The 26,859-nt window shown below is 44.9% G+C and overlaps 1 protein-coding gene across 2 annotated transcripts in view; it reads right to left on the bottom strand.

Moving 5' to 3' along the window:
- The window catches only part of cep152 (centrosomal protein 152), a 112,905-nt gene that overhangs the window by 26,740 nt on the left and 59,306 nt on the right, over nt 1-26,859 (bottom strand). For both annotated transcript variants that reach the window (XM_072470697.1, XM_072470698.1), the window contains 8 exons: nt 25,643-25,771; nt 25,399-25,529; nt 24,594-24,722; nt 19,311-19,446; nt 16,773-16,964; nt 14,213-14,497; nt 6,648-6,779; nt 135-773 (listed from right to left, as the gene is read on the bottom strand). In XM_072470697.1, coding sequence (XP_072326798.1) covers nt 135-773; nt 6,648-6,779; nt 14,213-14,497; nt 16,773-16,964; nt 19,311-19,446; nt 24,594-24,722; nt 25,399-25,529; nt 25,643-25,771 — 1,773 coding nt within the window. The remainder of the gene's footprint in view (nt 1-134; nt 774-6,647; nt 6,780-14,212; nt 14,498-16,772; nt 16,965-19,310; nt 19,447-24,593; nt 24,723-25,398; nt 25,530-25,642; nt 25,772-26,859) is intronic.

The following is a 26,859-nucleotide window of genomic DNA, read 5'->3' as shown; positions in this document are numbered from 1 at the left end:
TTGTTTTATACAGCTACTTAACTCAAAAGTATCATACCTTTTTAGTATCTTTGTTAAGCAGAGAAATGTGCAACAATATCAAGCCCTTTGTCAAATTTATGAATTGTCAGCACAAAGTTAATTGCCATTATTACCTCTCTCTGGATTGTCTCAAGGATCCCTTCAACCATTTTTACGCAAACCTTCCGGAGACGATCCTTCACTTTAACAACGTGCTCATGCGTAGACATGGCCGTATTAAAATATTTCTCTATTCTGAAAAATGCAGGTTTAGATTTTCCGAAGTGTTTTGAGATTTCACTCAGAAAATGTTCAATTTCAGCAACAAGCTCTTCGTACTGCTGTCTTTCACAATTAATTTGTTCTTCTTGATGAGTTGACCATTCTTTTTGCTTCGCTTGGAGACACAATTTTAATTCTACCTCCTTTTGTACAAGCAGCTCATTTTTCTGCCGAGTAAAATCCTTTTTAGCTTCTTTAATAACTTCACTGAGTTTATTTCGATGCTCAGTCAAGAACGCTTGATAATCCTTTTCATTTAGTTCATGAATTCTATTAATCTCTTCTTGTTTTGCTTTATTCCATTGAGCTCGAACTTTTGCCAATTCAGCTTTAGCAACTGCTACTGCCTCTTCTTTCTGAAGTTCTAATTTCCGTTCTAGAACAAGTATGTTTTCCTGCAGCTCTGCCAATTTTACACTGGACTCAGCTTTTTCGATCCTTTTCAAAGTAAGTTTCCATTTTTCATCATTTGCTTTAATTACAGCTGCTATCTGTAAATAACAAGCAGTTATCAATTTAACAAATCCATTTAAGAAAAATAAATATTTTCTTGCACCAAATTGATCAGATTAAATAATACAGCAATGACATGGTTCAAGGCAAAAGATTCTCACTCTTCCACCATCCTACCTTACATTAAAAAACAATCCGAAGACCAAGCAATCATTGTAAAATGCATTTTCTGATCGAAAAGTTGCAAGTCATAATTTCATAGACGCTACAAATAAGTACATTAAATTTTACTGATGTCATAAACACCAACAAGTTTGCTAAAAATTTAGCAGAATGCAATTACATATTATTTGGATGACTGCATCATTTGAGGGTTGGCAGGTCTTTTCAAAGTGCTCTGGATTTGGGCAAATATTCAGACTTAAGGAATGGGATTTTGTAGTCTTTAAAAACACTCATCAAATTGAAGTTGTCAGATATGTTTTTCAACAAGACCATTTCAAGTTGTTGTAAAAAAAAATATTTCCAATATTCCCCATTTTCTGCTCTCATGTCTTCTTACCTTGGTAAGAATCATAGAATTTACAGTACAGAAGGAGGCTATTCGGCCCATCGAGTCTGCACCGGCTCTTGGAAAGAGCACCCTACCCAAGGTCAACACCCCCACCCTATCCCCATAACCCAGTAACCCCACCCAACACTAAGGGCAATTTTGGACACTAAGGGCAATTTATCATGGCCAATCCACCTAACCTGCACATCTTTGGACTGTGGGAGGAAACCGGAGCACCCGGAGGAAACCCACGCACACACGGGGAGGATGTGCAGACTCCGCACAGACAGTGACCCAAGCTGGAATCGACCCTGGAGCTGTGAAGCAATTGTGCTATCCACAAGGCTACCGTGCTGCCCCTTTCGGCTTACCAAGTTACAGTATCGGCTTGCCAAGAATCGGCTTACCAAGTTACAGTACAGAGGACCATGCCAGAAATTCATAGTTTACATAACCGTTGCATTTATTTACCACCTCATCACACCGCAATTCAAGAATAGTTGGCTAAACAATGAACTAGCAATAGCAGAATGTATCCGTTGGAGATGATAAACAAGCACTGAATGCATGAAAAAAAAAATGAAATCGCTTATTGTCACGAGTAGGCTTCAATGAAGTTACTGTGAAAAGCCCCTAGTCGCCACATTCCGGCGCCTGTTCGGGGAGGTTGGTACGGGAATTGAACCGTGCTGCTGGCCTGCCTTGGTCTGCTTTAAAAGCCAGCGATTTAGCCCAGTGAGCTAAACCAGCCCCTACTGGCCCTTACTGAATATATAAAGACTACATACCTAGCTGCTATTGACCCACTATCTGCAGTTCTGAATTTGACACAGCTAAAACAGCCTTTCTTCCAATTAGAATGGTGTGAACTTACATCCTTAAAAGAACATGATTTAGGGCAGCATGTGGCGCAGTGAGTAGCACTGCTGCCTCATGGCGCCGAGGTCCCAGTTTCGATCCCGGCTCTGGATCACTGCCCGTGTGGAGTTTGTACATTCTCCCCATGTTTGCGTCGGTTTCGCCCCCACAACCCAAAGATGTGCAGGCTAGGTGGATTGGCCACGCTAAATTGCCACTTAATTGGAAAAAATTAATTGGGTACTTTAAATTTAAAAAGAAAAAGAGGAAAAAAAAAAAGTCACAGAAAATGCTGGATAAACCCACCAGGCAGAATCACAGAAAAATTACAGCACAGGAAGCCATTTGGCCCATCTTATCCATGCTAACCAGAGGACACCCAGGTACCCTTCCTAATCCCACCTTCCTGCAGCTGGTCCATAGTCCTGTAGCTTACAGCACTTAAGATGCAGATCCAGGTACTTTTTAAAAAGGGGTTTACGGTCTCTGCCACCACCACCAACTTCGGTCAGTGAATTCTAGCTCCCACTACCCTCTCTATAAAAATGTTCTTCATGTTCTCTCTACACCTCCTGCCACTCATCTTGAATCTATGTCCACTGGTTCTAGAATTCTCCAAGGGAAACAATTTTATCCTGTGCACAATATCAATTCCTCTAATTTTGTACACCTCAGTTAAGTCACCCCCTCAGCCTCCTTTCTTCCAAAGAAAATAACCCCAACCTAATCCAATCTGCTCTCCTCATAGCTACACTTTTCTCTTTCCATAGCAAATATGTCCTTCTTGTAATGTGGTGACCAGAACTGCACACAATACTCCTGATGTGGCCTCACCAATGTTTTTTCTTCTTCTTACAATTCCAACATTATATCCATACTTTTATATTCTATACCTCTACCAGTGAAGGCGAGTATTCATATGCTTTCTTTATAACCTGGTCTACCTGAACTGCTGCCTTTATGGAGCAGTGTACTTGGATGCCAATATCTCTCACTTCATCTACCCTCTTTGTATATTCCCATTTATTGTATACTCCCTACGACTGCTGGCCTCCCTAAATGCATGATTTCACACTTGTGTTAAATTCAATCTGCCACTTTATCTTTCACCCCACCCACCCATCTATATCATTTGAGATTATAGTTATCGACTACACTGTCCCCCACTCGGCCAATCTTTGTGTCGTCTGCAAATTTCCCAATCGTGCGCCCCCACGTTCACGTCCAAATCATTAATATATAACACAAAAAGCAAGGGCCCCAACACTGTGGAACACCACTTGAAACAACTTTCCATTTTCAAGGGCAGCCATCGACCATTACCCTTTGTTTCCTGTTACTAAGCTAACTTTTTATTATCCAGTTTGCCACATTGCCCTGAATCACATGGGCTTTTACTTTTTTGACCAATCTGCCATGTGGGACCTTGTGAAACGCCTTGCTAAAATCCATGTACACAACACCCACTGCACTACCTGCATCAACCCTTCTTCTCACTTCCTCAAAGAATTCAATCAAATTGTGAGGCAAGACCTTCCTTTAACAAATCCAATCCAATAGCTTCATTGAAAATTTGGAGGCAGTTTCGCCAACACTTTGGGTTGGGGGTAGGGTCAAGGGAAATGCCGATTCGGGGGAACCACAGATTTGAGCCAGGGAGGTGGGATGGAAGTTTTCGGAAATGGGAAGAGAGGGGGATTAAGACGCTAAAAGATTTGTTTCTTCGGGTCGGTTTGCCGGATTGAGGGAGCTGGAAGCAAAGTATGGGCTGGAGCAGGGAGAAGTGTTTAGGTACATGCAGGTTCAGGATTTTGCCAGGAAAGAGATACAGAGCTTCCCAGAGGAACAGGCCTCCACATTGCTGGAGGAGGTGCTGACGACAAGGGAACTGAAGAAGGGGGCAGTGGCAGCGGGGTACGGAGCTATTTTGGAAGAGGATAAGGCACCACTGGAAGGGATCAAAGCAAAGTGAGGGGAAGAGCTGGGAGAGGTTACAGAGGAGGGGGTCTGGTGTGAGGTGCTCCAGAGAGTGAATGCCTCCACCTCATGTGCGAGGTTGGGGCTGATACAGCTGAAGGTGGTATATAGAGCATGCCTCACAAGGGCGAGGATGAGCTGATTTTTTGAAGGAGTAGAGGATGTGAGGGGGGGGGGGGGGGGGGGGGTGCTAATCACGTTCATATGTTTTGGTCCTGTCCAAAGCTACGGGAGTACTGGAAGGAGGTGTTTAGGGTAGTTTCCAAGGTGGCGCGTGTGAAACAGGACCCGGGTCCCCGGGAGGCCATATTCAGGGTGGCGGACCAGCCAGGGTTGGAAACGGGTGCGGAGGCAGATATCATAGCCTTCGCCTCATTGATCACCTGAAGGCAGTTCCTGCTGGGAGGGAGAGCAGCCTCTCCACCCAGTACCCGGGCGTGGCAGGGGGACCTGTTGGAATACTTGACCCTTGAGAAGGTTACGTTCGAACTGAAGGGAAGCTCGGAGGGGTTCTACAAGTCATGGGCACTATTTATTATGCTTTTCAAGAACTGGATAACATCGGACATTAGTTTGGGGGGGGGGGGGCGGGGGGAGGAGGGAGGAGATGGGTGGGAGGGTTGAGGGGGGTGCTGTGTATATTAAGGGTGACTATGGGTAATCCCTGATTCCTTTTTGTCATTTGTTTATGTAAACATGCGGGCTGATATTTGGGGGTTGGTGGGAGGATGGGATCATTATTGTTATGGGGATTGACATATCTGTTGCTGATTATTGTTTATTGTTGATGGGTGCAAATGCGGGAGCAAATGTGAAAAAGGAGAATAAAAATATTTTTTAAAATACAAAAAAACAAATCCATGCCGATTATCCCCAACTAGTCTATGCCTTTCTATGTGACAGTTAATCCTACCTCTCAGGATTGATTCTACTAATTTGCCCACCACCAACGTAGGACTAACTGGCCTATAATTGTTTGGCAATTCCTTCAATCCCTTTTAAAATATGGAACATATTTGTATTTTTTCAGTCCTCCGGTACCTCCCCTGTATCTAGTGAAGATTGAAAAATAATCCTCAAAGCATCTGTTATCTTGTCCCTAACCTCCTTCAGGCGCCTCAGAAACAATCCCTCTGGCACTGGCAACTCATCAACTTTTAAGGATTCCAGCCCTGCGAGTACTTCCTCTCTCTTTATGATTATCCCATCCAATATCGCAGTGTTTCTTCCTGGACTACTTTATCTGCATCACCCATTTCCTTTGTAAACACAGAGACAAAATATCCTATTAAAACTCTGGCAGCATTTGTGGAGACAGAAACAGAGTTGTTTTAAAAAATTTTTTAGAGTACCCAATTCATTTTTTCCAATGAAAGGGCAATTTAGCGTGGCCAATCTACCTAACCTGCACAACTTTGGGTTGTGGGGGTGAAACCCGTGCAAACATGGGGAGAATGTGCAAACTTCTCATGGACAGTGACCCAGATCCGGGATCGAATCTGGGACCTCGGCGCAGTGAGGCAGCAATGCTAACCACTGTGCCACCGTGCTGCCCGAGAGAGAAACAGAGTTAATGTTCTGAATCCGTATGGCTCTTTTCAGAGTTGAAAAGGGATAGGAATGTAATGGATTATAGTTCGAGAAAGGAGTGGAGAACGTGGAGCAGAATAGGCCAGCAGGGATAGCTTGGAGGTAAGGAGAATGACAAAGATATCATGGACACAAAACAGAGGGAGTGTTAATAGTAGCATTAAGAACTGAAGAAGATACCGACAGTGGCATAAAGGTTAAGATAGCAGAATATGTTAATAGGAGAATGCAAAATGTGTTAATAGAACTGCGAACGTATTGCTACTGCAATTCATCACTGTATTGTACTGTACTATGTTGATGCCCCTGTTGGCTCCGCCTGTGGCTCCGCCCCCTCGAGGTATATAAACCTGCAGACTGTAGGCGGCACTCAGTACAGTGCAGTTGCAGGCAGGCACAGATTTAGCTTATTAAAACCACTGCTCACTCCTATCAATTGTCTTGTGTGAATTGATGGTTGCATCAAGAACAAAAGTCAGTGCTTAGTGAAAACAAAACTAAAGAACAAGAGACAGATGTTCCTTTGGGGAGGGATTTGCATTGGGACAAACACAAAAAAAGGAGGGGGTCAGGATGGAGGAGAAAGTACAGTCTAAAGTACATAATCAGAAGATGAGGAGCTGTTCTTGCAGTTTGTCCTGCTCCTCTCTTCATAAATGTTTCCAGATCTGCTGAGTTTATCCAGCATTTTCTGTTATGATTTAACATGTGCTGGTATTATCGCAGATGATTTTCTATACAGAATGTATACTAACAAGGTTAAGAAAAATCACTTATATTACACAGAAGAAAATTCAGCACATAATAAATGCTCAAAAGATTTATACTGTATCTTAGTTTTATTAATGTTAGCACTTTAGAATTGAAAAGACGCATTTATAACCAGACATAGTTGAAAGTTTTATACAAAATGACTACCTCTACAAATTTTTACCTGCTTTTCCACATCTTCTTCATGCTTTCGTTCCCATTTTTTCTCCTCAATTTGCAAATTTGCTCTGTATTCAGGCAGGCTAGTCAATTCTTCCAACCAACGACAACGTGCATTTGTTAATGTTGTTTCAACCTGAAAAATTAGGACATGTTACTTCACAACAGACTATTGTGAAAAGCAACTGACAACCAAACTGAAGTATCCACAAAATAAAATGGGTGCATTAAAAAAAAAAAACACAAGTCACTGCTTAGCAATTGAATCACTGTTCTTCATAACTAAACTGTGGCTCAACCCTTTTCAACCAATATTCTGATAATCAGTTGTTGGAACACCTTGTACTACCTGCAATTTAGAAAAAAACTATTTTTATTCAAGGCATTTTCAGTTTTATACAGGAGAAAAAAAGATACATCAAAAAACAACCTTCACAAATCACACTCCAAACACCCAACCCCTCCCGCTCCAGCCCTTGCCGTTTTCCAACTATAATAACAAAAGAACGCCCAATCGAAAAAAACCTCCCCCTACATCCCATCAATCTCCTGTTGGCATTTCACTACTCTTATAAAGAAGTCGATGAACAACCTCCGTCTCAAGAAGAACCCCTTATCAGCACTTTGTTAACAAATTATCTTTTCCACGTGCAGAAACTCCGCCAAGTCCGCCACCCTAAGTGTCCGCCTCCGGGCAATCAGGGAGGCAAAGGCCAACACATCAGCCTCTCTCTCTCCACCTGCACTCCTGGTTCCTCAGAAGCTTCAATATTGCCACCCACAGGTTCAGAGCCACCTTCATTCCCAACATCTTCAACAAAGGCCCCCCATAACTCCTCCAACTTCGGGCAAGCCCAAAACATGTGAACACGATTTGACGGTCCCCTTGCACACTGCCCACACCTAACCTCCACACCTGGAAAGAACCAACTCATCCTATACTCCGTCACGTGTGCCCTATGCCCCATCTTGAACTGGATTAGACTCAGTCTCACACGAGGACGGGTTTACCCTCCCAGGGCCTCATTCTACAGAGCGGCCTCTACATTGCGCCCATCCTCCCCAAAGAGGCCTTGGGCCCTCCACCAGGACTAATCACTTGGGACTGAATGGACTGATCAAGAGGTCTTGTGTCTTTGCACACTTGACGAGCTTGAAGGCAGATGTGGTGTTCATGCAAGAGACTCATTTAAAAGTTGCAGATCAACAAGATCGAGGAAAGGTTGGATGGGGCAGGTGTTTCATTCAGAGTTGGATATGAAGACGAAGGAGGTTAAAGGTGATGTTGAGTAAAAGGGTGTCATTTTCATCTAGTAGTATTGTGGTAGATCCTGGGAGCAAATTTGTGATGGTGAGTGGGAGGTTGATATAAACGATGCAGAGTTTGTGAAGGTGTTGGTGAAGGTCCTGGAGACACACCGGTTGATTATGGAGATGGGATTTCAATCCAGTTTTGGATCCAAAGATAGATTGGTCGTGTCCCAAGTCCCTGAAAGTGTTGGCGAAGGAATTATTGGGCAGCACCGTTGCACTAGTGGATAGTACTGTGGCTTCACAGCGCCAGGGCCCCAGGTTAGATTCCCCGCTGGGTCACTGTCTATGCGGAGTCTGCACGTTCTCCCCATGTCTACGTGGGTTTCCTCCGGGTGCTCCGGTTTCCTCCCACAGTCCAAAGATGTGCAGGTTAGATGGATTGGCCATACTAAATTGCCTTTAATGTCCAAAAAGATTTGGAGGGGTTATTGGGTTACGGGATAGGGTGGAAGTGAGAGCTTAAGTGAGTCGGTGCAGACTCGATGGGCCGAGTGGCCTTCTTCTGCACTGTATATTCTATGGGCATGTTGTGAGTTCCTCCAGGCCCACGCCCTGCCCACCTCCCTGGCCTCCTCAAGTCCCCTTAAATCAACTGCGCTACACCAACACCTTCCAAGTCGGCAACCCTTCCCCCAACACAAACACCCCTCCATCCCACGCCCACCACAAACAAAGAAAACCATCTCCTCCCAACTCCTGCTCCACCACTCTACCACCCCATTTCTGTTAACTAGCCTGCTAACAAGGTGACCCCCACCAGAGGCAACAGCTTCTTTCCCCCCCCCCCCCATATCTCCCCAAAAACCTCTGTCCACCCCCCTCCTCCCACCAAAAACCCCACATGTTAACATGCATCAAACATTGTTCCCGATGCTGGGAGGGTAAGAAGTTATAACAGTTCTACCGTATCACATAACTAACTAAACCCAGTGGATATTATAAACAAAGCCAAACATAATAACCCGGCACAAACGTAAACAGTTCCCCATCCTCCCAGAGTACAGCACCTCCAATCAGCTTCACAGATGTTCTCACAAGACCCCCAATCCATGGTCCCTTAGGAACTTACTCGCCTCCTCTGGTGTATCAAAATAATGTTCCTGTCCAACCTATGTGATCTACAAACGAGCAGGACATAGCACTCCGAACTGCACGTTTATTTCTGAAAAAGGCCGCCTTGACCCTATTGGACCCGGCCCACCCCGAACTGCACGTTTATTTCTGAAAAAGGCCGCCTTGACCCTATTTGACCCGGTCCACCGCTTGGCCAGCTCTACTTCAAGTCCTGGTAGATGCACACTCTCTCGTCTCCTTTGCCCAACACACAATCTTCTTCTTGACCAAGTAGCGGTATAGCTGCACAATGATCGCCCTCGGCAGCCGTCCAGCTTTTTTTTGGCTTCCTCCTCAGCAACCTATGCACCCGATCCACTTCAGGTGGTCGGACAGACACCCTCCCCTACCAGCTTCCTGAACATTCGAGCTACATATTTTGTGTACTGCGTCCCCTTGATCCCTTTAGGTTGCCCCACAATACTGAGATTCTGCCTCCTCGAGCGTTCTCCAAATCGTTCACCTTCTCCCACAACTTCTGGCCCTCTACCATCATCAGCATTTCAGCCTCCAATGAGGCCAAACGGTCCTCGTGGTCGGCCGCCGACTCCTCCGCATTGTGCACCATCAGCCCAGATTGGCTCTGCCACCTCAGCTCAGTCCTCCTTTCTCGGTTGCTGGAATTTAGCTGCCAAACTCCCACTAATTGCTTCATTGACCATTGTGTGGGCAATAATGCCACAGCTCTCCACCATCTGTTCCTCTGTTGCACCTCCAGAGTACTCCTGGCCGGACTGTTGCCCTTTACCCGTTGCACTCCTCATTTGGTAGGGCTTTGACCTTCCCAGCTGAAGGAGACTCACTAGCTCTCACTGTTCATTCATTTTCTACCTGTATAACACCCCGTAAAATGGGCAAGGACCAAAAAATCCAACCTCGGGCAGGAGCCACCTAATGTGTGACCACTCACTCGCTGGCCACCTTCGGAAGACACTATTCCCTGCAATATTATTAATGTCTGAAGAATCTCCAGAATAGGATCATGGAGTACATTTCCTCTTGCTCTCTTGAAGTACTTTACCACTGTGCTGGTGATAATCCAGAGGAAGACAAGGATGGTAGACTTTAACCAATATAAATGCAAGAGCAAATAATATCACAATGGAAATCACAATTTAATGTGCACTAGCTGATTCAGGTGAAAATGCTCAGGTGTACGTATCACAGTAATGATGTTCAGTTCTGAAAGTGAACCAGCATATTTATAACACCAAGGGAACAGATGATGGGACTCGTGGCCGAGATGAACTTGGGAGGGGCAGAAGCAGAGATGGGAAGGAAAGTAAAAAGAGAAACAAATTAATTCAGAGCTACAGCAAGAAGAGGCTGGACTGGTAGCCAAGCAGAAGCAGCAGAGACAAATAAATGGATTATCTCAATCAGAATGATAAAGAAGTCCATGGGCTCCTCATTTGTTGGTGGAGGTGATGGAATTTTGAGATAGATGGTGGCTGGGAAATTAACCTGGGGATTATCTTAGGTTTTCAGGACAATCAGACAATATTGATTGGTTTTGGCAAAGGAGAACATGGTGTGAAAAGTTTGATGTGGGGCAGCACGGTGGCGCAGTGAGTAGCACTGCTGCATCACTGCGCTGAGGTCCCAGGTTCAGTCCCGACACTGGGTCACAGTCCGCGTGGAGTTTGCACATTCTCCCCATGTTTGCGTGGGTTTCGCCCCCGCAACCCAAAAAAAAAGATGTGCAGAGTAGGTGGATCGGCCACACTAAATTGCCCCTTAATTGGAAAAAATGAATTGGGTACGCTAAATTTATTAAAAGAAAAGCTTAATGTGATCCAGCCAAATCCAATGATGCATAGTGATGGTATGAGCTGCCACTTAAGTGCAAGGAACTGAAGATTGGAGCCATTTTGGGGAAAATAATTAGGATGGGAATGTTTATTGGGATGAGGACATCAAAAGTTGGAGGGTGTGGTTGAGAAAATTGACAGCTGCAAAGTATTGTAGTGAATGGAATGCCAAAGTTTGGCAGTTGTGAATTTTAAATTGCAGCTGTAAACACAAAGAAAGGAATTTTTTAAAGACAGATGCAGAAGGACGTGGGTGGTAATGTATAGAGAAAATGTCATAGTTACCACAAGAATAGAGAGGCCCTGGGCGATGGCATGGTTGAAGGGCTTGTCAAAGATGTTGGGGAAGGACAAGGTATCCTTGAAGGGGATTATAGTGGGAGGAAGAGTTGGGAGACGTTATGTAAGATGGTCTGTGGTGTGAGGTGCTCTGGAGGGTAAACGTCTCAACCTCGTGAGAGAGGATGGGGCTGATAAGAGTTGGAAATAGTGTATAGGGCACGCCTCACGAGGGCGCGGATGAGAGATTCTTTGAGGGGATGGAGGATGTATGTGAGCGCTGTGGAAGGAGCCCCGCAAACCATGTTCACATGTTTTGGTCCTGCCCGAAGTTGGAGGGGTATTTGAGGGAAATTTTTTAAGGTCATCTCGGGGTACGCGAGTTTTGAACCAGGTCCCTTGGAAGCCATTTTGGACTGTGGGACCAGCCCAGTTTGCAGGCAGGTGCGGGGGCAAATATTTTAGCCTTTGCCTCGCTGATTGCCCAGAGGCGGGTCTTGCTGGGGTGGAGGTCAGCTTCTCTGTCCTATACCTCGGCTTAGCGGGGCGACCTGCTGGAATTTTTGACGCTCAAGATCGTGAAGTTTGAGCTGAGGGGGGAGGATGGAAGGGTTCTAAAATTCATGGGCAATATCTTACATTTTCAAGAATTGGATGCCATTGAACATTGGGGCGGGGTGCTATTGGGGGGGGGGGGGGGTGATCATATTGTTTATTGTGTATGGGATGACCATTGATGCTCTTTTGGTCTTTTTTGTTTTGTTGAATTTGGAATGTAGGGAGGATGTTTGGGTTTGTGTGTTGAAGGGGATGCTGATTGGGGGATTGATATTGTATTTATTATTGTTGGTTATCTTTTGTGGTGTATTTGATGAAAATGTGGAAAATGAGAAGAAAAAAGATGATAAAAGGGGTTGTCGCAAATATGGGCAAGAATGTTTAAGTGGAGGGAAACGTTTAGGAAGCACAGGATAGCAATGAATTTAGAAGAGGGGAGCTGAGTTTGAGGTTGAAAATTTTGAGGCTGAGGGTTCACTCAGGGCCAGGTAGCGATGGGAGTTTAAAAAAAAAAAAAATCATTTTTACAGGATGTGAACTTCGCTGGCTAGGGTTGCTCATCCTTAATTTAAAAAAAATGAATTTAGAGTACCCAATTATGCTTTTCCAATTAAGGGTGAATTTAGCAAGGCCAATCCATTTACATCTTTTGAGTTGTGGGGCGAGGCCCATGCAGACACGAGGAGTGCAAACTCCACACGGCCAGTGACCCGGGCTGAATTGAATGAAACTGGGTCCTTACTACCTTGAGGCAACAGTGCTAACCACTGCACCACCGCCCTGGTGGTGCCACCCTGCCCATCCCCATTTGCCTAGAGAAGGTGGTGGTGAGCTGCCTTCTTGAACTGATGCAGTCCATGTGATGTGGACTCTCCCTAACAGTACTGTGGATGTAAATTCCACGATTTTGATCAGTGACAGTGAAGGAACGGCGATATATGTCCAAGTCAGGATGGTGAGCGACTTGGAGGGGAACTCCCAGGTGGTGGGTGTTCACAGGTACCTGCTCCACTTGCACTTCTACATGGTAGTAGTGGTTGTGGGTTTGGAAGGTGAATTACGGTCTCTGCCCTCAAAAAGCAATGTACAATTGTTAATACAAAAACAGTCCCATGGTTATCAGGGAGCAATGAAGCATTGCGTTAAAGATTTAAATCTGCCAAATCTTCACCTGCCTTTACTGTCAATGACCAAAGGTTTGTCAATTTGTAAATTGGAAGGGCAGCATGTGGCGCAGTGGTTAGCACTGGGACTGCGGCGCTGAGGACCCGGGTTCGAATCAGAGCCCTGGGTCACTGTCCGCGTGGAGTTTGCACATTCTCCCCCACAACCAAAGATGTGCAGATTAGGTGGATTGGCCATGCTAAACTGTCCCTTAATTGAGAAAAAAATAATAATAATTGACAACACTAAATTTAAAAAAAAAAAATTGGAAATTGGCCTTATATATTCTCTGGAGTTTAGAAGAATGAGAAGCGATCTCATTGAAACATACAAGTATCTGAAGTGGCTCAATAGGGCATAGAGAAATCGTTTCTGCTGGTCTGGGAAACTAAAACATGGGGCACAGTCTCAGGAAAAGGGGCCGAGCATTTAGGACTGAGATGAGGAAAGATCACCCACTCAATGATCTTTCGAATTCTCTATCTGAAGGTTATGGCTGCTCCATGGTTGAATACAGTAAAAGCTGGGATAGACGGATGTTTGGTCCATCCGGGAATCAGGGGAGATGGGGAGCAGGTGGGAAAGTGCTGAAGGCCAAGATCCATTAGGTTTGCATTTAATGGCAGAGAAAGCTCAATGAGCTCTAGTCTATTCCTGTTCCTAGCCCTCGTCAAACATGGAATATTCAGCCAGACATTGAAATTATTAATCTTGTAAACACTATGAAATTGCTATGAAAGCAATACAATTGCAACCATATTATGATTAGACTGGGGCTATAACTCAAAAGCAACATTCATTAATATTCTATCAATTAAAGCATTGAAGACTGATAAGTTTGGGTAAGAAAGTAGTACCGTTCCCTTCAAGTCAAATAAATCAGGCCGATGTTAAAGATTTTATGCCATTACTGCAAAAGGGGCAGTGTTCTCAGCACTCGTGGACCAAATTCATCCCTCAATCCAACACTACCAAAAACAAAATATTGAGTCACTCTTCCAATCACCGTTTGCACTGCACAAAACTAGCTGCCACATTTGCTTTTAGAACATTTGAACAGTAATTAATTTGTGAAGCACTTTGGAATGCCTGACTTGGTGAAATATCAAATGAAAAAAAGTGTATCAAGTCTTTCAATAACTGAAGTACTTTGAAAAGCTCAATATTTACATATTACAACGATGTGGAGATGCCGGCGTGGACTGGGGTGAGCACAGTGATTCGAAACAAACCTGTTGGGACTTTATTCCGGTGTTGCAAGACTTCTTACTGTACATATTACTAGTCATTGCTTTTCACATTGTGTTAGAATGATTGTTTAATATCTTACCAGTTTGGCAACATTGTCATGCTTTTTTTGCAGCTCTAGTTCAAGTTGTTTCGAGGCCTCTCCAACTGCCATTATTTTTTCCTTAGCTTGGTGCTCCAATGTAATTTTTAAACTGGAAAGCTGAGCTTCTAATTCTTCATACTTATGAACTTCTGTGCCAGAGAACTGCTCGGTTTGACAAATTTGGTCTATCTTTGATGAAGTATTTTGCTTGATTGCTTCCACAGTCTTATGGAGACGAAGTTGCCATTCTGTCTCAATTGCACATATTGCTTGGTCTTTAAGCTAACAAAGTAAAATATAAACAAATAATGACAATGCTTGAAATTAAAATATCATTTACTCAACATCTAGTTGATAGATATGTAAACAGTGTCCAACATTGTACTTCAAATGTAATCAAATCTGTGAACCACAGTTTTCCCTCTCTAGTGCATGTAAAAGATCCAATGCTACAGAGTAGCAAGGTTCTTCCAGTGCCCTGACCAATACAGTTTTCCCAATCATCACAAAAAAAATGATTAGGTCATTATTACAATATTGCTTGTGGGAGCTGCCTGTTCCTGAATTGGCTGCTACATGTCCCTACATGGTGATGACGATACACAGTTGAACTACAAAGCTTTTGCCAACCCTAGACCATGAATGGTGCTATACAAACACAAGAAGCTGGATTCTCAGTTTGGGAGACTAAGTGTTGGTGCCAGCGGAGCATGTGTGGACTTTCACGACCGAAAAATCGGCGCAAAACCCTCACCGATTCCGGTACCAGTGAAGGGCTAGCATCGGGGACGAGTGAAACTTCTGCGGATCATGCCAAAAACACCTGGAGAATGGCCGGGCCCTGGGCCGCAAATGCACAGGCTGACTACTTGCACCGGTCGTGTTGTAAAACATGGCGCCGGCCGTGCACGAACCCAACCCGCCAACTGTGACCCCACAGCCCACCCCCTACCACCCCTAGCAGACGTTCCCCCGCCCAGCCAGCGACACTGGTCCTGGCCAAGTAGGTAGCAGTGGACACTTTAAGTAGCTGGCAGGCCAGGTTCCCGCATGCGGGGCTCCTACACGCTCGGGGCCATACATGGCACACGCCGTCGGGAACTTGGCCCATCGGTGGTGGAGCATCGTGGGTGGGCCGGCCAATGATGTTGAAACGGTGCGCGGCGTGATGACGCCAGTTTGGAGTGGATGGAGCATGGCAGACCGGTATCAAACCTGCGCCGGCCCAGATTCTGATATTGGAATCCATTCTCCGCCCGATCGCCGATCACGATTTGGTGTCGGGCTATGGAGAATCCAGCACAAGTTCTTTTTTTTACCTTCAGGAACCCAGGCATCCTCAACTCCCATTTAATGGATTACTTACATAATTCCAGTGATTCAGAGGAAGCACAAGATCGTAATTCAGGAGCACTCTAGATTTTACCGATCGTAGCACCAACGTTTTTGTGATTTATTAAGAATAAAATATATTGTATTTTGGAGTAATTTTCTACAGTGATAGAACATATAGTGCAGAAGGAGGCCATTTGGCCCATCGAGTCTGCACCAATCCACTTAAGCCCTCACTTCCACCCTATCCCTGTAACCCAATAACCCCTCCTAACCTTTTTTGGCCAAGAAGGGTAATTTAGCATGGCCAATCCACCTAACCTGCACGTCTTTGGACTGTGGGAGGAAACCGGAGCACCCGGAGGAAACCTACGCAGACATGGGGAGAGTGTGCAGACTCCGCACAGTGTCCCAGCGGGGAATCGAACCTGGGACCCTGGTGCTGTGAAGCCACAGTGCTATCCACTTGTGCTACCATGCTGCCCACGGTGATAAAATAGAACAATTAGTTTAGATAAAACTAACTAGTTTAAAAAATAAATTTAGAGTACCCAGGTATTTTTGGTCCAATTATGGGGGAATTTAGTGTGGCCAATCCACTGACACTGGACATCTTTGGGTTGTGGGGGTGAGACCCACGCAGTCACAGGGAGAATGTGCAAATTTCACACGGACAATGACCTGGATTGAACCCGGGTCCTCGGCGCCGTGAGGCAGCAGTGCTAACCACTGCACCACTATGCCGCCTCTAGATAAAACTAAACTGTGAACACAAAGCAATATACAAATCTATCAGAATATAAATTGATATAAAATGCAAAAAGCATTTAAAAATCTTTGTAACCCTTTGCTTCACTAATAAAATCGGAGCACACAGGCGACTTTTTTATGAAGCTGAGAATAAATTTACAAGTTCTTTATTACCAAGATGGTGGTGACAAAGTATCAACGGAGCACTACATTTTTTTTTTATAGATGAAGAATACCCAATTCTTTTTTTTAACCAATTAAGGGACAATTTAGCAGGGCCAATTCACCTACCCTGCATATCTTGGGATTGCGGGGGTGAGAGCCACGCAGACATGAGGAGAATGTGCAAACTCCACAAGGACAGTGACGTTGGTCTGGGATCGAACCAAAGTCGTTGGTGCCGTGAGGCAGCAGTGGTAACCACTGCGCCACTGTGCTGCCCCAGAGCACTACATTTTGACCACTTTTATATTACCTTTTGCTGTTCTTCTTGCCACTGTGTTTTGGCCTGTACAACACGCCTCTCAATTTGTAGCTCAATATCAGATTCATTTTCCATCATCCATTGGTCCTTTACAGCTACCATCGTAGATTTGTGTTTTTCTTCCAACTCAGCCTGCAGCTTACTCAAACGCGCTTTCATTTCTTCTGTAAATGCCCTTTTCATCTGAAAAAAATTACAATTTACCTTCAAAGTACTATACCCAGAGTGCTGAAATATTTATAATGAGGGGAAAATATAATTTTTCTACAAGCGGCAATATAATTGAAATTGGAAAAGGGCCTTACCAAAATGTCTAAAAGCTCATTAACGTTTTTTACTGTATGAGAGGACTGCCGTAGCTCAAGAATTCTACATTTTTCTCTAGGTCCATTACTGCTGTTGAATATTAAAAATGTTTTAATGCAATGAGGGTGTGTTGGCTTTGAATTACTGACACTGCACGTTAGAAGACAAGACAGAGCAAGCCAACTTTTTTGCAGGTACCCTGCTCAATTAATTAAAAAGGAACACTGCCCTATTGCTCAAATGGGGCATTTATATTTCACACAGCAGACACTACCACATGAGTATTGACAATTGATGCTGTAGTTAATAAACCAGGAGAAAGTAGTGATAAATGCTGCCAGATCTGTGGTGTATCTTCTGTGCTTATTTCAGAATTATAGTATCCGTAGTATTTTGATTTTCTGGTACGTCCCCAAATTTGCTTAATTTAGGATTTAAAAATTTTTTATTTTAAATTTTTTTTCCAATTAAGGGGTAATTTAACATGGCCAATCCACCTACCCTGCACATCTTTGGATTGTGGGTGTGAAACCCATGCAGACACGGGGAGAATGTGCAAACTCCACACGGACAGTGACCCAGTGCTGGGATCGAACCTGGGACCTCGGCGCCGTGAGGCAGCAGTGCTAATGCTGCACCTACATGCTGCCCTAATTTAGGATCTATAAAGATTTCTAACCCATCAAACTGGGTCGAATTTGAACTCAGATTTTAAATGGTGAAAGGAGTGCATTGTAATGAACGACAATAAATATCTACTCTGGTAATTCTATTTAAACTACTGGATTTTCTTTGGTTTATGGTCAGTATTGGAACACCGGTTTGCGAGTTTGGGGGAAGTTAGTGGAGATGTAAGGGCTCGCACAGTCAGAGGAGTTCAAGGACTTGCAAGCCCTGAATTTTGAGGGGAAGCTTTATTCGGGTTTCTTGGTTGCACCGCCCACGTCGTTGGTGGAGAGGGTACTGTCGATGAGTTGGAGGAGGGTAAAACTTCAAGCATCTATGGGAGGCTGATGGCAGAGGACTGAGCCTCGTAGGAGGGGATTAAGGCAAAATGGGAGGAGCAGCAGCTAGGGGGTGAAGTGGAAGAAGGGGTGCGGTGTGAGGCCTTACAGAGGGTGAACGCCAAGTCGTCGCGCGCTAGGCTCGGGCTCATACAATTGAAGATGGTGCTTTGGGCACACTTAATGAGGCAAGTATGAGTTGGACGTTCTAGGGTATAGAAGCGGGTGTTGGAGTGGCCCAGTGAATCACGTACATTTGATCTAGGCATGCCCTCCGCTAGCAAAATTGTGGGGCGCTTTCTTCAGCGCAATGAGATCTTGGGTAGGGAGCTGGAGCCGGTTCTCCTTCAGGCCATATTTGGGGTGTCAGAGCTGCTGGAGAGAGTGGAGGCAGCTGTTTTAGCCTTCGCCTCGCTGATTGCTCGTGGGCCGGTCTGTTGGAGTGGAAGTCTTGGTGCGCCTGGGGCCACTCCGGGAATTTTTGTATTTGGAGAAAGGTAAATACACGTTGAGGGAGTCGATTGTGAGGTTCTACATAAGATGGCAACCGTCTATTATTTATTTTAAAGAGCTGGTCACTTGTCAGCTTTTGGGAATGGGGGGGGGGGGAGGAGGAAGAGACGTGGATGGGGGGGGGGGGGGGCTTTTAAAGTTTAAAATGTTCAATAAAAATATTTTAAAACAATTATTGGAACACTACCTAAAGCAATGTTATGAAATAGTAACAGGGATTTGAAAACATGCTGAACTTGGAATTTCCCTCCTTTCTGAGCACATTCCAACTCACATTCTCGGTAGAAGAAAAATAATTTAAGATACTCAACTGACCAAATAGGAAATCTGTTTATGCATTGTGCAAGACCCGACTTGTGTCACACTATTCCAAAGCATACCGCTTTGTGCAATATATATATATTTCAAATGTAAAAGTTCTGGGGCTCATTAGAATCATCAGCCAGAAGACCTGACAAAATATCTCCTACCAAAGCTGCTTTCCATCAGCCTGGACAATTTTACATTCACCATTCAGCCAGTGGGACATGGCCTGGAATTAAGAACTAGTGGTGCTAGTATGAGGCTTGTACAATGTAAAAGTAGGATGAGGAATATTACATAATACAAAATGAATAGGCAACTTGTGTTCTCCCACCCCAAATTATGACATCGAAAACATCCACTGAACACGAATGATAAATATTTTTTCATATTAAGTACTAACTTCCTGCTCAGCTGTTGATAACTTGAGAGATATTTCTTCTTTAAAATTGCTCTCCAAGGAGTCCTTTTCTTTACAAATGGTAATGTAGCACTCCTGCACTGCAGACATCTCGTGATTCAGTTGCTCCAGGTGATTACTAACGCATGAAAAAGGATTTAGGGGAAAATATTGGTCCAGAAAAATAATACAATTCCATCATGCCTTCTTGGAAATTCAGTATAATTTCATTCATCACCAAACTACCCACACCCAGTTCTAGGTGTATTATATGGCTCTGACACAAATCAGAATGAGCCAGTATGAATGTATGTTACTTGTCCACTTTTCTTATTTGTCTATGTGATAGCAAATGAAAAAAGCAATGACACTGGCAATCTCAATACTCCTATTTGGGTGGTTTTGCATGTGCACATCAAACAGCGAGTTCCAAAATGGCAAGATTGAGGCAGTGTGTGCATTTGTCTTTTGATCATTAAATGCTTTTCTCCCTGAGTTACAAGACTTTGACCAGGACCGAACCTACATATCTTTGGGTTGTGGGGGTGAAACCTACGCAGAAGGGCAGAATGTGCCAACTCCACACGGACAGTGACCCAGGGCCGGGATTCGAACCCGGGTCCTCAGCACCGTAGGCTGCAGTGCTAACCACTGAGCCACGTACCGGCCTGGGTTTGTAAAACGTAACAACATTTGACAAAGTCCTAATATGGATATATAGACAAAGGGCGGAATTCTCCCCCCCCCCACGCCGGGTGTGAGAATCGCCGGGGTGCCGCGCGAGTCCCACCACGGCACCCGATTCTCTCCCCCCCCCCACCAAATCATAAGACATAGGAGCGGAAGTAAGGCCATTCGGCCCATCGAGTCCACTTCACCATTCAATCATGGCTGATTTCAACTCCATTTACCCGCTCTCTCTCCATAGCCCTTAATTCCTCGAGAAATCAAGAATTTATCAACTTGTGTCTTCAAGACACTCAACGTCCCGGCCTCCACCGCCCTCTGTGGCAATGAATTCCACAGACCCACCACTCTCTGGCTGAAGAAATTTCTCCTCATCTCTGTTCTAAAGTGACTCCCTTTTATTCTAAGGCTGTGCCCCCGGGTCCTAGTCTCCCCTGCTAATACAAACAACTTCCCTACGTCCACCCTATCTAAGCCATTCATTATCTTGTAAGTTTCTATTAGATCTCCCCTCAACCTCCTAAACTCCAATGAATATAATCCCAGGATCCTCAGACGTTCATCGTATGTTAGGCCTACCATTCATGGGATCATCCGTGTGAATCTCTGTTGGACCCGCTCCAGTGCCAGTATGTCCTTCCTGAGGTGTGGGGCCCAAAATTGCTCACAGTATCCTAAATGGGGCCTAACTAATGCTTTATAAAGCTTCAGAACTACATCCCTGCTTTTATATTCCTAGCCTCTTGAGATAAATGCCAACATTGCATTTGCTTTCTTAATTACGAACTCAACCTGCAAGTTTACCTTAGAGAATCCTGGACTAGGACTCCCAAGTCCCTTTGCACTTCAGCATTATGAATTTTATCACCGTTTAGAAAATAGTCAATGCCTCTATTCTTTTTTCCCAAAGTGCAAGACCTCGCACTTGCCCACGTTGAATTTCATCAGCCATTTCTTGGACCACTCTCCTAAACTGTCTAAATCTTTCTGCAGCCTCCCCACCTCCTCCATACTACCTGCCCCCTCACCTATCTTTGTATCATCGGCAAACTTAGCCAGAATGCCCCCAGTCCAGTCATCTAGATCGTTAATATATAAAGAGAACAGCTGTGGCCCCAACACTGAACCCTGCGGGACACCACTCGTCACCGTTTGCCATTCCGAAAAAGAACCTTTTATCCCAACTCTCTGCCTTCTGCCCGACAGCCAATCGTCAATCCATGTTAGTACCTTGCCTCGAATACCATGGGCCCTTATTTTACTCAGCAGTCTCCCGTGAGGCACCTTATCAAAGGCCTTTTGGAAGTCAAGATAGATAACATCCATTGGCTCTCCTTGGTCTAACCTATTTGTTATCTCTTCAAAGAACTCTAACAGGTTTGTCAGGCACAACCTCCCCTTACTAAATCCATGCTGACTTGTCCTAATCCGACCCTGCACTTGCAAGAATTTAGAAATCTCATCCTTAACAATGGATTCTAGAATCTTGCCAACAACCGAGGTTAGGCTAATTGGCCTATAATTTTCCAATCTTTTTCCTTGTTCCCTTCTTGAACAGGGGGGTTACAACAGCGATTTTCCAATCCTCTGGGACTTTCCCTGACTCCAGTGACTTTTGAAAGATCATAACTAACGCCTCCACTATTTCTTCAGCTATCTCCTTTAGAACTCTAGGATGTAGCCCATCTGGGCCTGGAGATTTATCAATTTTTAGAACTCTTAAGTTTCTCTAGCACTTTCTCCTTTGTGATGGCTACCATATTCAACTCTGCCCCCTGACTCTCCTGAATTGTTGGGATATTACTCATGTCTTCTACTGTGAAGACTGACGCAAAGTACTTATTTAATTCCTCAGCTATTTCCTTGTCTCCCATCACTAGATTACCAGCGTCATTTTGGAGCGGCCCAATGTCTACTTTTGCCTCCCGTTTGATTTTAATGTACTTAAAGAAACTTTTACTATCATTCCTAATGTTACTGGCTAGCCTACCTTCATAATTGATCCTCTCTTTCCTTATTTCTCTTTGTTATCCTCGGTTTATTTTTGTAGCCTTCCCAATCTTCTGGCTTCCCACTACTCTTTGCCACATTATAGGCTTTCTCTTTTGCTTTGATGCATTCCCTAACTTCCTTTGTCAGCCATGGCTGCCTAATCCCCCCTCTGATAACCTTCCTTTTCTTTGGGATGAACCTCTGTACTGTGTCCTCAATTACTCCCAGAAACTCCTGCCATTGCTGTTCTACTGTCTTTCCCACTAGGCTCTGCTCCCAGTCGATTTTCGTCAGTTCCTCCCTCATGCCCCTGTAGTTACCTTTACTTAACTGTAACACCTTTACATCTGATTCTACCTTCTTTCTTTCAAATTGGAGATTGAATTCTACCATATTATGATCACTGCCTCCTAAGTGTTCCCTTACTTTAAGATCTTTAATCAAGTCTGGCTCATTACATAACACTAAGTCCAGAATGGCCTGTCCCCTCGTGGGCTCCATCACAAGCTGTTCCAAAAAGCCCTCCTGTAAACATTCAATGAATTTCCTTTCCTAGGGTCCACTGGCAGCATTATTTACCCAGTCTACCTGCATATTGAAGTCCCCCATGATCACTGTGACCTTGCCTTTCTGACATGCACTTTCTATTTTGTGGTGCATTTTGTGCCCCTGGTCCTGACCAGTTAGGAGGCCTGTACATAACTCCCATTATTGTTTTTTTTGCCTTTGTGGTTCCTCAACTCTACCCACACAGACTCCACATCATCTGACCCTGTCGCTTAGTGCTATTGATTTAATTTCATTCCTAATTAACAAGGCAACCCCGCCCCCTCTGCCCACCTCTCTGTCTTTTCGATAGATTGTGAATCCCTGGATGTTTAAATGCCAGTCCTGAATCCCCTGCAACCACGTCTCTGTGATGCCTACCACATCATACCTGCCAGTCACAATCTGGGCCACAAGTTCATCTACCTTGTTCCCAACACTGCGCGCATTTAAATACAGCACCTTTAATTCTCTATTGACCGTCCCTTTTTGTTTTCTTAGTGTGGTGGACCTTGGTTTACTGAGCCTTTCCATACACTGTCATATTTTGTGGAATGGGGACTATCGTAACCTCTCCTGAGTTCTGTCTTTTCGTGCTTTTTTGTATTCCTAAGCAGCTACGCTTCCCACTGATTACTTCACCTCTTGGTTCCCTGACTTTCCCTTCCCCCCTCAATCTCTAGTTTAAAGTCCTATTGACCACCCTATTTACTCTTTTCGCCAGAACACTGGTCCCAGCTTGGTTCAGGTGGAGACTATCCCAACGGTATAGATCCCCCCTGTCCCAAAACTGACGCCAGTGTCCCATGAAAAGGAACCCCTCTTTCCCACACCACACTTTCAGCCACGTGTTAACTTCCCTTATTCTTGCCTCCCTATGCCAATTTGCACGTGGCTCGGGCAGTAATCCGGAGATTTTTAAAAAATAATTTGAATCCTAGCTCTTTATAATCTGTAAACAGGTCCTCTTTTCTAGACTTGCCTATGTTGGTACCGACATGGACCACAACAACTGGATCCTCCCCCTCCCTCTCCCTCTCCAGTATCCTTTCAAGCCGGTCAGAGATGTCCCGTCCCCGTCCCCTAGCACCGGGCAGGCAACATACCATGCGGGACTCTTTATCCTGCTCACAAAGGATACTATCTATCCCCCTGATAATAGAAACCCCTACAACTTGCTTATTTACTACCTCCCCTTGAATGGCCTGCTGAACCATGGTACCTTGGTCAGCTGACTCATCCTTCCTGCAGCCCTGTTCACCATCCACATAGGGAGCAAGTGCCTCATACCCGTAGGACAGGGTCAAGGGCTGAGGTTCCTGAGTTCCTGACTGCTGGTTCCCTTTACCTGCCTGACTTGCAGTCACACCCTGCTGTCCCTGGCCACTGGCAGGATTTAAACTACTTACTCGGACAGGTGTGACTGCCTCCTGAAACACAGTGTCCAGGTAAACCGTTGCGGTGAGAATCACGGCTGGCCACTGGGAGAATCACCGCTCGCTGTTTGCAACGGGCGAGCGGCGATTCTCCGGCCCGGATGGAGCGGCCTGCCCAACACGACGGCTTCCCACCGGCGTCGTCCATGCCTGGTCGCTGCCGGCGGGAACAGCGCGGGAACACTGGGGGGCGGTCTCAAAATGGGTCTGGCCCGCGATCGGTGCCCACCGATCGGCGGGCCGGCCTCTCTGAAGGAGGACCTCCTTTCCTCCGCCGCCCCGCAAGATCCATCTGACATCTTCTTGCAGGGCGGCCTCGGGGAGGACGGCAACCGCGCATGCGCAGGTTGGCGCCGGCCAACCCGCGCATGCGTGGGTGACGTCATGTACCCGGCGCTGGCCGCGTCATTTACACGGCACCACTTTTACACGTCGCCAAGGCCCGGCGCGTGTAAATGACGCTATGCCACTCCTAGCTCCCCGGGGGCGGGAGAATAGGGGGCTGGGAGCGGTCTCCGACGCCGGAGTGAAACACTCCGGTTTTCACTCCGGCGTCGGGACTTAGTCTGCCGATGGGAGAATTGCACCCAAAGACTTTACAGAGTCAATTCTATAACAAACTCACTTTACTTGTGTGATCTGCTGTTTGTAAAACTCAGTCAATTGAGCTTTCTCTAATTCGTGCTGCTCCTGCAGATCATGCTGAAGTCGACATTTGGAATCTTCATGATGTTGCTGGTGAATTCGCTCACATCTGAAGCGATGCATCACATAAAAGAAACAAGCATACAAGAACATGCTTTTTCTGTTAGCACTCACATCAATGCAAAATTTTAATGCATTAGATTGATGCACAAAGTCCCTCATTTACTTTTGTAATTGATCTGAAGTACACTATTAAACTTTTTGATTTTTTTTTACCTCTTTTAAAAAAAATTTAGAGTACCCAATTCATTTGTTCCAATAAAGAGGCAATTTAGCCTGGCCAATCCACCTACCCTGCACATCTTTCGGTTGTGGGGGTGAAATCCATGCAAACACGTGGAGAATGTGCAAACTCCACATGGACAGGGACACAGAGCTGGGATCGAACCCGGGACCGCGGCGCCGTGAGGCAGCAGTGTGAAGTAACTATTAAATGCTTTCATCTTGCAGGGGTGCCCGCTGTCGCCGCTGCTGTTTGCGCTGCCATAGAGCCATTGGCGATGGCTCTCAGGGGTCGGAAGAGTGCCGGGGCTAATGAAGGGACAGAGCACACATCGGGTGTCGCTCTGTGCCGATGGCCTCTTGCGGTATGTTTCGAATCCGTTGGAGAGTATGGGAAGGATTATTTTTGGGGGGGGGGTGGGGGGGGATTTGATACAAGTTCGTAATAAAATTAGTTTTTTAAAAAATGTACACTTCATTCAATTAATAGCTTTACATTGTACCTGTCAATGGCCTCTTGCTTATCCTGGTCAAAGTCTTGAATCATTTGACGCATTTCATTGTATAACTCCTGGTTTGCTTCTTTAAATTGTTTCTCGCTATCAGTTAGGTTTTCAATCTGCTGCTGTTTATCCTAAACAAGAAAACAGAAACTTTTACTTTTAAAGTACAGATTAAATCAAGAATTGCAATAATCTGGTTGTGTACCCATAGACGTTACATTTTGAGCTGGAATTCAATTTTCACCTCAATTTCTTTAAGTAGAACCTGCATCCTGTGTTGGAGTTTCTCAACTTCTTCTCGGAGAACCTTTTCAGGGGTAGACGAGCAAGGTCCTACAGCTTCCAGCTGCTTTTCTAATGTGTTGGCTCTCACCTGAATGCACAGAAATAAATTCAATTTTGTAGCTTGACTTGGAAAATAGAAAATTAAAAAGATCGCACTTTGAATACATTAACATTTCACAATAAAGTTGTACATCCAATTGAAGTCACAGCAACAAAGGCCAGCTGATGGCACAGAAGCACAAGAATGGAGTTAGAGTGAGCTTCTCTAAAACTGACCAAAAATATGTGAACACTTCTGGGTTGAAATTTATAGAAAATAAATCTTACTACCCAATAATGCTGAAAGCAAAAAGATAAATGTTTCAAGAAGTCATATAACAGAATGCTGAAGAGCAAAAAGATAAATAATTCAAGTAGTCACAAGAAATCAGCACATGCCAAGTATGTATAATCATCTGCCTCTTTTCAGATAGTCCCTTAGGTTTGACGATGTCTTGCTTCCACTCTGGTTCAACAGGTTCAAAGATGACCAATGCGTGATCTGCAGACTCTGCCACATGTGGGGCAGGTTGCACTGAGGGATTGGGCTTTTTAAAAAATAAATTTAGAGTACCCAATTAATTTATTTCCAAGGGGCAATTTAGCTTGGCCAGTCCACCTACTTTGCACATCTTTGGGTTGTGGGGGCGAAACCCACGCAGACACGGGGAGAATGTGCAAACTCCACACAGACACTGACCCAGAGCCGGGATCGAACTTGGGACCTCGGCGCCATGAGGCAGCAGAGCTAACCCACTGCGCCACCGTGCTACTCTGGTTAGATGAGCTTTTGAGAGGTTTGCACATTTGCTCCGATGCCTCTACTTCGCCCCTGCAAGTTTCCGATTAAATCTCTCAATGGTTTGACCCCTAATGAACCTTCTCAATTTTGGTAGGTTAAAAGCCAGAGGCTTCCATGAGCCAGAGGGGACATTTGACCACTTGCGTTCAGGAATCTCAAATGTTTCCATTGTCCTCCAGGGAGTCTCCTGCCACAACTGAGCTCACAAACGAATCAGTACATTGGGGCCATCTAACCCCTTTTATGAACTAATGGCAAAAACAATTTAAATGTTATTCAACGTTTACATTTAGTCACAAAAGTGTCAATGCACTTAGCTGATGGTCAGTGGATTG

The sequence above is a fragment of the Scyliorhinus torazame genome, chromosome 12 (assembly GCF_047496885.1).
Source record: "Scyliorhinus torazame isolate Kashiwa2021f chromosome 12, sScyTor2.1, whole genome shotgun sequence".
Taxonomy (NCBI): Eukaryota; Metazoa; Chordata; class Chondrichthyes; order Carcharhiniformes; family Scyliorhinidae; genus Scyliorhinus; species Scyliorhinus torazame.
Note: the sequence above shows the minus strand (reverse complement) of the source record. Positions and strands in the feature narration are given on the sequence as shown.